General features: G+C 33.0%; 1 protein-coding gene across 1 annotated transcript; it reads right to left on the bottom strand.

The window, feature by feature from the left end:
- Positions 1–1573: 1573 nt before the first annotated feature.
- Positions 1574–11561, bottom strand: LOC132758482 (membrane-associated progesterone receptor component 1-like). Its single transcript, XM_060750160.1, has 3 exons — positions 11232–11561; positions 9346–9501; positions 1574–8616 (listed from the first exon to the last, which is right to left on the bottom strand). The coding sequence occupies exons 1-3, from the start codon at positions 11545–11547 to the stop codon at positions 8492–8494; spliced, it is 597 nt and encodes a 198-aa protein (XP_060606143.1). The 5' UTR covers positions 11548–11561; the 3' UTR covers positions 1574–8491.
- Between the last annotated feature and the right edge of the window lie 1110 nt (positions 11562–12671).

Here is a 12671-nt window from a genome sequence, read left to right as displayed (position 1 = left end):
TGATACCTGGGATACCTTGAGGGATGTGTGATACCTTGAGGGATATGTGATACCTTGAGGGAGTCATGATGCCTGGGATACCTTGAGGGATGTGCGATACCTTGAGGGAGCCATGATACCTGGGATACATTGAAGGATATATGTGGTACCATGAGGGAGTCATGATACCTTAGATATCTTGAGGGATGTGTGATACCTTGAGGGAGCCATGATACCCTGGGATACCTTGAGAAATGTGTGATACCTTGAGGGAGCCATGATACCTGGGATACCTTGAGGGATGTGTGATACCTTGAGGGAGTCATGATACCTGGGATACCTTGAGAAATTTGTGATACCTTGAGGGAGTCATGATACCTTGAGGGATATGTGTGGTACCATGAGAAAAGTCATGATACCTGGTATACCTTGAGGGATGTGTGATACCTTGAGGGAGCCATGATACCTGGGATACCTTGAGGGATGTGTGATACCTTGAGGGAGTCATGATACTTGGGATACCTTGAGGGAGCCATGATACCTGGGATACCTTGAGGAAGTCATGATACCTTGAGCGATGTGTGATACCTTGAGGGAGCCATGATACCTGGGATACCTTGAGGGATGTGTGATACCTTGAGGGAGTCATGATACCTGGGATACCTTGAGGGAGTCATGATACCTTGAGGGATGTTTGATACCTTGAGGAAGCTATGATACCTGGGATACCTTGAGGAATGTGTGATACCTTGAGGGAGTCATGATACCTGGGATACCTTGAGGGATGTGTGATACCTTGAGAGAGTCATGATAACTCGGATACCTTAAGGGATGTGTGATACCTTGAGGGAGTCATGATAACTCGGATACCTTAAGGGATGTGTGATACCTTGAGGTAGCCATGATAACTCGGATACCTTGAGGGATGTGTGATACCTTGAGGGAGTCATGATACCTGGGATACCTTGTGGGATGTGTGATACCTTGAGGGAGCCATAATACCTGGGATACCTTGAGGGATGTGATATACCTTGAGGGAGTCATGATACCAGGGATACCTTGAGGGAGTCATGATACCTTGAGGAAGCTATGATACCTGGGATACCTTGAGGAATGTGCGATACCTTGAGGGAGTCATGATACCTGGGATACCTTGAGGGATGTGATATACCTTGAGGGAGTCATGATACCTGGGATACCTTGTGGGATGTGTGATACCTTGAGGGAGCCATGATACCTGGGATACCTTGAGGGATGTATGTGATACCTTGAGGGATATATGCGAGGTATATTCATGATACCTTGGGGGATAGTTATGATACATTGAGGGATAGTCACGATACATTAGGGCATATTCATGATACCTTGGGGATAGTCAAAACATGTTGATGGATAGTCATAGTACATTAGGGGATATTCATAATACATTGATGGATAGTCATTTAGGAATAGTCTAACAATAGTAAACCTTTGTATTACATTACTTTTACCTTAAGTTCTTAAATTGAGGCAAGAAACAAGTACAGATTCTTTTACGCCATAAATTGTTCATATTAACAGCTCATTTGAGCTTTAAATGAAAAGAAACAGAGCATTCATGAGCCATCCAGTAACTTTTATTATCCAAGACAAAAATATACATGTAGAATTTATAATGTAAGTTTTCTTTTCCTAACAAATAACATGCAATGTATCTTTTTTATCTATATAGTATACATAAATACTTAAATGATAAAACAATTCTGGCTAAAAATATTAAAATAGTAGAACAATTTAAACCAATGACGGCATCATTTTTACACAAATAGACCTTTCTTACTTACATTTTATACATATGTTAATATATGTTACATATTTTAAAACAGATATGTTAATCAGTATAGATGTTATTCTATTTTTGTGTGTTATGTCAATGTCAAATACATAAATCTGCATCAATTAAGTAAAAATCATACATTACTATTAGCAAGTAAAACTATCAAATATTATCTTTTTATATCAATGTCGTAACAAATTATTACAACTTTTTGGTTGTGTTTTAAATGGTACCAACACTGTTAATGTCATATGTTGACTTTCCAGGTTTTACTTGTGGATGAAGACCTATCTGTGCATTATTTGACGCACCTAATTATGACCACCAGTCCAGTCCCTATAGAGAGTTGAAGGGTTTTATAACAACATTAAAATACATAAAGTTCAACATAAGTCATTATAACATTCTGTTTTTCATTTAAGCATTGCAAAACTGACCGTAACAGTGTGCCAAAGAGACAAGGCTTTCATGTCTTTATTTGCTATCATGGCAAGAAAATCCAGCACACAAAGCACCTAATTCAAATATCTTAAATATCTAGAGGCCCACATGGAAGACTGGGAAACCAAATATGTAGCCTCGATAACTAAAGCCTTTCTTTACATACTTACTAATTCATGCTAGGTCAATATAATACTTAATTGTAATTCTGGAGTCCAAGTTTTTTCGATATCCAGCAAATGTTTTATAAAGAAGAAATATGTGCAAGCTAATGGTAGATAAACTGAATAATACACAGTTGTATTGAATCCATACCCTACTAAATGTGAATAAATTCCATGAAACACAACTGTAAGTTGAAGCGATAACTCTCTTTCAAATTTCTAAAATTCTAACACAAAATGCCCTTTATAATAAAATAATGTAAAACAAGGGAGTCTACTGTAATCTATGTAATAATATCCCGGGTGCTGATGAATTGACGTCACTGAACATTGACACTGTTAAATCATCATCAGTTAGAATGTATAATTACGTAAAAAAGAAAGAAACAAACTAGACAAGTTAAAGAATATATAAAACCTCACAACTTTGCTTACTTGCCGACATAATTAACAATGAAGATTATTGCTTGGTCCAATGTTACAAGTAAGAAATTTTGAGAAAAGCTCAAAAATGTAATTTTTTTAAGGCTGGAAGTCTAGTTGTGAAATAGAACATTATGATTTAAAGATTCCTTAACCTCAATTAACCTCATACCAGCTTAACAAACATTATAAACATTGAGATGTTTGAAATTTCAACTGAACACATTTACACTATTCTGGAATGAGTACAAGATAAAATACAGAGAGCAATATAAGAAATATAAACACATCATAAAAGTTAATAAATGGCAAAAATATCAATGCAATATTGGAAATTAAACTTTATGAAACTCAAAGTAGCCCAAATTTCATTGCCAATATTAGAAATAGCTAAAGTAAATGGCCCAAATTTCATTGCAAAGGTCAAAATATTCATAACTAAAGCAAGATGGCCAAAACTGAAGCATCTTTTCAAACCTCAAAAAGACCAGATTTCATTGCCAATATCAGAAGAAACTTAAGTAAAATGGCCAAAATTTCATTGCCAATATTTGAAACTAGAGAGACAACATTAATTCTATTCTAATATGTCTTTACAATAAAAACAATATTAAAAGGAGCTATTCATTAGTTCAAAAACATCTACAGGTGAAATTATTGGAATAAAAATAAAATTTTATGAAATTCTTCTTTCACCAGTAATCTCAAACTGTTAAATTTAATAAATTAATGATTGCCCAATTATAATAGGAGGATTCAACTAAAGGTTTACTTAATATGTTGTAAAAAAAAATTTTACATCTGTTATTTCAATATTCCATCATACATGAGAACATCAACTGTATGGTCACAAAAAATTCTTAGCTTGTCCATAGTAACATTGATAAGTGCATATGATTAAAGGAGCTCCACTGAGGTCAAATAACTTTAAAACATGAAATTTTAATTTTTGCATAAAGCAAAGTGAAGCACTTAAAATCTGGAAAGGGTAAAATAAAAACTTACTCAAAATTTATTGATATCAACTTTTTGTGCGATTCTTATCTTGATACGAGTGAAAAGCATTCAACACTTTGTTTATTGGTCAATATCCATAATAAAAATGCTTATTCTGGAAACAGGGAGAGAGAATGATCTGAAAATTTGCACACAGACCTTTATCAAATGGTGCACAAATCTCGGGGAAAATATTTGTAATCCCCTCATGTCAAAAAATCTCAGTGGAGTCCCTTTAATATATTAAAAGCCGTTCTCATACAATGCAGGTTTAACCTTATACAAGACCCACTTTGGTACAAAACAAAAAATTGAAATATTATGCCTGCATTATGCCAAGTAAGAGATTTTCAGATACTAACAGGTTATTTGAGCAAATGATATAGTATTCCGTTCTAAATTAACAAACAGAATCTTGTAAATGATTTTTTAATTAGACAACAATTCTGGTCAAATTTCATAGAGTTTTTTAAGCATATCAGAGCAAACATGACATTTAAATACATAGCTAGAAGTCCCAATCTGTTTTATGTATTTTGAACCCTTAGTTGCAATACGATCTGTTCTAATCATCATATTGTTAAAACAAGAATAAGACATTATATTCTACAATAAGTACAGCAGCTTGTAAAATCTCTTCAAACATTTAAACAGTCATCAGCAAAATTATAATAACTTATCAAGACTGCATTTTTTACAAAGACAAATCTAGAAAAGATAACTTTGACTTTTCTTAAATGGTCAAAAAGAATATTTTGACAATATTTATTACAAATCAAAATATATCAGCAATTTCTATTGAACTTTACTGCATTGGTAAATAACATACAAGTTACCTCTCCTTTATTGTAAAAATAACATTGAACTAGATAATATTATTCTATTATATACATACCACAATACATAGTTTACATATATATCTACATAACTTACATGGAAGGGAAAAACGTTTTACAACAAAAATATTGTAACATGAACCTTGATTTTTAAGCACCTATGACAATTATTAATAGTACCGTATTTTCCGACCATATATAAGATACAGAAATTGTTATATCATTTAAGTTTGGTTAAAAATATCTTTAAAGCTATTTAAACACAACTTTAATCTGTAATATTGTCCTCAACTAAAAGACGTAAAGCTTTGAACAGTGAAATATACAATATAAGTTTGTAAACCTCTACACTCACAGAATTTTATACCCTTTTGATCTTTTCAAGAATATTTCTGTGGCTTCCTAAACCCTCGACCTGCTGAATTTGTGTAACGGATTTGCCCAGCTTTGAATTTGGAACAGTCCGTTCAAATTTTATGGAATTTGAATATGTAGGTACAAAAATTGAGTTACCAACAGTATAAAGTCTGGTCAGACTACACGGATGAGCCAGCTGGCCGGGCTCTATACTGGTTACAATGACTACTCACTTTTGGTTCCAGCAGGTTTAAGAGTTAGATAGGAATAAAAGATAATTTGGCAGACAAGTCACTTACTTTCACATAATTAACAAACATCATTTTTCAAAACTGTATGTCTGGTATGATACAAAATAAAATCTGCCAATTCAGTTAGTCTTAAAGGGACTCCACTAAAGTTTTTTTTTTTTCACATGACAGCACTAGTGATGAGATATTTTTCCATGATTTGTGAACCATTTGATGGAGGTTTGCACCAATAATTTCTGTGCAAATTTTCAGATCATTCCCACATACATTTTTTTCCAGAATGATCATTTGTATTGTGCAATATGATAAAAAAATAAAAAGCATTGCACTTAAATCAGAACAAGAATTGCACAAACTATTTGATTTTCAACTTAATTTCTGGAATATTTCTTGATTATCTTTCACAGATTTTTGCATTTTAAGTGAATCACTTGATCAATGCAAGAATTTTAAATTTTATGTCTGTATGCTTGTTGACCTCAGTGGAACTCCTTTAAATAACTTTATACCTTATATATATAAAAGATGTTGGTTTAAAAAATTTGAATTTTTATAAAACATGTTCAACAAAGAAACAAATGAGCCGCGTCACGACAAAACCAACAAAGTGGGTTTGCGACCAGCATGGATCCAGATCAGCCTGCGATCCGCGCAGTCTGATCAGGATCCATGCTGTTCGCTATCAGTTTCTCTACTTGTAATAGGGATGGTTAGCGAACAGCAAGGATCCTGATCAGACTGCGCAGATGCGAAGGCTGATCTGGATCCATGCTGGTCGCAAACCCACTATGTTGGTTTTGTCGTGACGCGGCTCAAATGATGATATAATAATTGAATAAATTGTAAAAATGTTAAAACACCTGGAGCCCCTGAAAATAGATGTTTACAGGATAACGGAACAATGTTCAGTGTTTATTGGTTTGAAGTTATTAAATAGTACAATGTACGACAAAAATAAATGCCAAAACAACTTGGTGAAAGATTATAATCAAATATAATAAAGCAAGCCATTGACATTTTAATACAAGTCCTTTATCTCAATAGTATATATATATATATCAGTGACACACAGAAATGGAAATACAACAACAACAACAACAGTAGAATAGTGGTGTCACGTCTCAATGAGAAGTTTAAAGAATAAAAAGAACAAAATTTTAATTTAATACACCACTCTCTTATACAAGACAGTGAGACAACTTTAATAAATTAAACAAAGGTAAAAGAATTTTGTACCTACAAAAAATCTATATTTATTGTTAAATTACAAACAAGACATTTTTCGAAGAATTGTAACTTAGAATGTCTCTTATTTAACAAACACAGGGCTTCCGTTAATGGAACTCTGGGAGTCATTTTACTCCTTAAATTTGGCTTGTGACTTCTAAAATGTCATTCTTATTCTTCTTTATCTATATAGTGTGACTTCCAAATTTTGGAACTTAGTGGAAGCCCTGCATGAATATTGTGTATAAACAGAATAAAATGTTCCATGACAAAATATTATGCTGATCTTTTGAGTAAGGATTTAACTTATGAAACATGATTTTGTGCAGGTATCATTCGATCATAAGAAAATATACAAACATACCTCTTTCATACAGGTATTCTGGAATTATTCTTTTTCAAAATTCAAACAATAACTCTGTTAACTACAGGCAGCAGATATATAGTTTTATACACATTAAAGTAAGAAGATTTTACCATATTATATACTTCATTGTGTAGGCTGATTTTTCTCTAGATAAGGAATGAGAAATAGCTTAGTGAAATTTGACAGAAAAAGCATACATATGAGCCGCGTCACGACAAAACCAACATAATGCGTTTGCGACCAGCATGGATCCAGACCAGCCTGCGCATCCGCGCAGTCTGATCAGGATCCATGCTGTTCGCTATCAGTTTCTCTAGTTGTAATAGGGTTTACAAACAGCTTACAAACCCTATTACAACTAGAGAAACTGATAGCGAACAGCATGGATCCTGATCAGACTGTGCGGATGCGCAGGCTGGTCTGGATCCATGCTGGTCGCAAACCCATTATAATGGTTTTGTCATGACTCGGCTCATATATATAAATCGTCACCTTAGTGCAGTAATAGATAAACTCCTTATATAATTTAATTATTTTAATAGGAGTTAACCCATTATTGCACAAAGGTGACGAAATATACTTGCTAAGTTCCATAACAAGATTTACCAAGATATTGTTGTTGTTGTTGTACCAATTATAAAAACAACACCCTTCCAGTCTAAAATATTATAGTTCAAACACCATATGGCACTTCAAACATATACAACACTTAAGCATTTATTCTGTGATATCTAAGATATCTTTCAGAGTTAAAATACTTTAAAAAAAAACAAGACATGTTTATTCATTAAAGCATTCTAAATAAACACAAATAAGAATGCCCCATTTCAATTATGTTGTATTTAAAGCAGCATGCCTTCACCTCCATGCTAATTTTCATAAAAATCTTACCCTTACATTTACAATCCATAAATTACACAAAAAAAAGAGGTCAAAATATGCAAAAATAGCCCTTACTGCATTAGTCCTGCGGTAGAAATATGGTGATTAATACTTCAATGTCAGTCAATAATCGCACATAAAAAGTAAATTATCACTTTCACCTTGAATCTTTTTACTTTTCTCAAAATCTTAGTACAGTTTTCTCAAGTTTGATTTTACTGAAATCTTTTTGCTCATTTGGAGGCATGCAGCTTTAACAAGTATTATGAAGTTACACTTTATGCTGTAATATAATCAAGCAAGGTCTCTCTCACTAGTTTCCATTATATGGAACCTTCAACATACAAATGTAATAGCTATAACTGAGAGATAAGAAAACATTTTAAACATGACTAGAATAAGGTATCTTACTATAATTAAATCTAATTAATGACATATTTGGAATGAATTCTATCTAAACCTTACTTTCAAATCACCTAGAAAATGATACTTACCAAACCAATGGAAAACTAACAAAATATATAGATACAAAAGACCTGTAAAATTAACTTTAAAAAAAAGCTTCCCCACTGTATATACATATTTGTAATAATGGAATATGTGTGTCAACTTTAAATACAATCAAATTAAACATCCATCTATAATACAGGGTACCATTTCTATGTGTCAGTGATTTACACAAATAATGTATCACATTTTTCGCCAATCTAACACTCATGTTAGTCCATAATTGATAATATAAACCAATGATGCTAGTCTTTCTTTTTTTCTGAATCTGTCTTATCTTTAGAATCATCCCCCTGCTCATCTTCCGTATCCGAATAATCTCTTGGCTGCTCACCTGGCTTCAGTAATCGACCTACATAATCATACTTTTCTGGAAAGAGAAAATTACAAAATAAAATTAAGATGGTTGTCTATAATAACTGTAATCTTGTCTGTAATGTTGTCTATAACCTGTGATTAACTGTTGAAGTTTGTAAGATAAAACTTGAAAAGTTTATCCCACCCTGCATTTCACTACTTTGCCAATTACTTATTGACACACTGCACTTGATGCATATGAATGAGGGGAAGGGATGAGTGATCCACTAATCATTAGGCAACTGAATAGGGAACATCACAGGGCATCATATGAAAAGGGCTACAGAGAATCATTTCCAGTAAGTCCCCCCTCCATTGCATTTCCAACAACCCCTCAGAACTTGGTAAGATCCCAGGCACAAAATCATTTATGGCATTTATTGCTTGATCTATAAGAGTACATTGTAGCTAAAGGAAAGGCAGACAGACAAAATGTCCATTATATATCTTGCAATCTAGTAGAGAAAAAAACATTATGGAACAAACAAATAAATTACTATATTAGTAGGTTTAAATATGATTTAGTACATGACTCATGAGTCACATACTAAAGTAAATGATCAGAAATTTACAAACATTATTCTATCAACGTGTAATTCAACAAGTTTTCTTCCTATCTTTGTCTTAACTATATATCATTTGATAAATTTCAGTAATAATCTGAGTTCTAGCCCCATATAGCTTTACACTGTTTTATCAAGAGGTAGGTACTAATCATTTCTTTTATGGCCCTCATTATTACCTGTAAACTGCATTTCCCATTCACGAACACTCTCCATCTGCATACTTGTGAGATCAGACAAATCATCATATTCACAACGAAAAACATCTTCAGTCATTGAAAAAGTAGCAAGTGCTCTTGAAGCATCTCGTCCAGCAAATAAACCATAAGGACCACCTGAAATGTGATGAATTAATAGATTCACAATACTAACTGGTATTGTCACAATAAATATAGCGAGGAAAAGGGTCTTGTGGATACAACCTAAACATATTTGATAAACATTTGGAAAAACAAGAGCACCGGATACATTGTTAATACTTGTCTGTAAGATAAGAAAATAAATATATGTGATTTATAAAATAAACAGCAAACTCCTTGATAAAGAGGGGTTAAATAATTTATTAAAGAGGGGTTTAACCCCTCAATACGCTGGAGGTTGAAATATAAATTTTGGTTTAATGTAGTAGTTGTGATTAAAAGGATATTACACTATTATTATGACTATATTTATATTATATTATATTAATTTACATGGAAAAAATAAAGGTCCATAAATACGTCAAAACCTATTGAATCACAAAACCCTGACAATATGCTCTAGGGCACTTGATGACATAGCTTATGTGAAAATTTGGTCAAAATCCTTTGTAGGAGTTATGCAAAGAAAAAATTGAAAAAGAAAAAAAACCAAAGGGCCATAAAAAGGTAAAAAATTATCGGATGACAAAACCCCGACAACATTTACTAGGACACTTGATGACAAAGCTTGTGTGAAAGTTTGGTCAAAATCCCTTGAGAAATGTAGGAGTTGTGCACCGGATAAATTGTTTTTCCTTCTGAAAAATGTTGTTAATACCTCATTGAAATTTAAATATGTCAGTATAAAACTAATTCATGATACTAAAAACAAATAATGATCAAATTTTCTTGATTTGGGTTTTTTTTTATTATTGCAAAAATTAATCAACAAGACACTGTACTGTAGATCTAGATCTATCTTGAGGTAGCAAACCACAGTAATTGAAGCCACAGCTTCGAATGGCCAGGGAGGATTTGTTGGATATAGTGACTATTCTGGATTTAAATGACTGGTTGTCTTTAATGTGCATTTTATAGCATGAACTTTGTTTTTGAGGCATCTAATATGATCACTTGCAAATTCGAAAACATGGCCAGAAATCACATGCTGTTGATTATAGATGTCAAGGCCGCCATTTTTTGTAAACATTGCTTTTAAACAGGCTGGTGTGTAAAAACAAGTCATTTTACAGGGGGGTGCAAACTTTCAGCAGTAGCAAAAAATCGACAAGGTTGAGGACATGTTTCTTTGTGATATTTTGCATGTATAGGGAGTTGCTAAAGTAGAGACAGTGTTTCTGTAGCCCGTATATTTGCAGGTATTTTTTGCCAGAGGGACAAAACGTGTTGTTTTCAGTCTTGGACCACAGTAGATTTTGGGCTCTAACGGATTGAATTGCAATTTTTTTTACTGACTGACTATTGCACATGGATAATTTCATTATAGATTTGCAATGTTTTGACATGTATGTTACCAACAAGACATGTTTTCTTTTTCCAGGTATTTTGGAATCAGAATTATCAGACACATTGCTTGTAGGGCATTGACGACACAAACTTGAAATTTACTGTGGAGTGCTACCTTGAAACAAACTGAGATGTGATGATGTGGCCCAAAACCAATTTAGTATCATTAAAAGAAAATGATTTTTCACACTTAACTTGAGAACAGAAAACCTGTATTTTAATAAATATAAACATCATAAAGACATATTCGTGTTGGCTTTATCAGTTATGCAAGGCACAATAAAATTTAAAACTTTCATATTTTCGGCCAAACAAATTTTCGGATATGATTCTCTAATAACCATACGACATCAGTATACCTGGTCCGTAAAAACGTTTGCCTCGGGTAACATCAAACACTTTCCCATTTGCTGCCAATAATATTCTACCATCTGGTCCTTTTCCGTCATATTCTCTTAACTGTTCAAGGGTCATATCTTGTTTTTTCAACTTTGCCAATTCAGGTTCTCTAGGAGGTACAGGTTCTTGCTTCTTCTGGCCCATTATAATCTTATACAAAAGAAAACCACATAGTCCAAGTAACGCTAAGTTTAATGGACTTGAAATCAATTCTGACACGAATTTTGATATAAAATTGCCATCACTTCCCGCTTCGGAGTCAACAGTGTCAGCCATTTTGTATCGTATTGGTCAATATGTTAAATATCGTTATCGTCTAAAACATTGTTGGATGGATTAACCCTTTTATAGTCAAATCAATGACGTATATATTACACAAAATATATACCCAGATCAAATCTATCTTGAGAAAAAATACTCAGATATTTAATATTATTATTACTGAGTGATAGTTCAGTTGGTTAGAACTTAGACCACTGGCTGTCACTAGCTCCCGAGGTCCCGGGTTGGGATTTTTCAGAGACACTTTCAGTGTTTCCCATCTAACTAGAGGTGTCCTGGTAAGAAGTTCAGGTAATCCTTGCATGTATCAGTGCTATACACTGGGCATGTAAAAGAACCAAGGGGCCTTTTCAATAAGAGCTAGGGACTGGTTCTCGGATTCCCTTGTATCTCGATCATAGCTGTCTCTGAATCGACTAATCAGCTTAGCATCCTTGATGATGTTCTGGTCTGAATACTACATTACATTACATAATATCATTAATGTGAATTTCCCTATTACTGTATATGCAGTGTAGATTATTTCATTCACATAAATCATACATCGTCACTTGCAAAAAAAAAAAATAAATAAATAAATGAAATACGATTTTGATAACATATGTCATACTAGGCAGAGTTGAGTTTGGTATAATTGTTCATGATATATAAGAAATGGGTGTCATAATTTAAAAGAAATGGGTCAAATAAATTTTGTTATTTAACATGCATATCTGGTAGAAAAGTATACATTTCTATATTAAAGAAATCTCTATAAAAAAAACATTGTAACTTTTTGTACATTTTTTTACATTTGTTTATAGATATACCACTGTAGACTCATCTTTGGGAAAAATTCTTTCTATGCAGAAATGTACAGATTTATTAAGGAAATTCTTATTTCCCAATTTAATTCAAATAAGAGAAGGTAGAGACTTTTTTTGCAAGTGGGATTCCCTATTTCTGGTCAGTGATTTTTTGTCTATCAACACGTTGTTATCATACTGTGTTTTAGTGTGTAGAGTGTAACATAACTTCTATATGTATTAACAAAGATATATAACCACTATCAGTATCCTCATTTCAAATGTGTGCAGAACATACTTATGTTGATGTGGATGGATGAATGGATGGATGGA

The sequence above is a fragment of the Ruditapes philippinarum genome, unplaced genomic scaffold, assembly GCF_026571515.1.
Source record: "Ruditapes philippinarum isolate M1 unplaced genomic scaffold, ASM2657151v2 ctg5251_1_1_1_1, whole genome shotgun sequence".
In the NCBI taxonomy this organism is placed as follows: Eukaryota; Metazoa; Mollusca; class Bivalvia; order Venerida; family Veneridae; genus Ruditapes; species Ruditapes philippinarum.
This window is presented reverse-complemented; position numbering and strand designations above follow the sequence as displayed.

What these genes read in the sequence shown, in the direction of transcription:
- LOC132758482 (XM_060750160.1), bottom strand. Translation starts at nt 11,547, where the DNA reads ATGGCTGACACTGTTGACTCCGAAGCGGGAAGTGATGGCAATTTTATA. An exon ending in CAAACGTTTTTACGGACCAG is followed by an intron (nt 9,502 to 11,231) that starts GTATACTGATGT and finishes ATCACATTTCAG; the next exon opens with GTGGTCCTTATGGTTTATTT. An exon ending in ATGGGAAATGCAGTTTACAG is followed by an intron (nt 8,617 to 9,345) that starts GTAATAATGAGG and finishes TTCTCTTTCCAG; the next exon opens with AAAAGTATGATTATGTAGGT.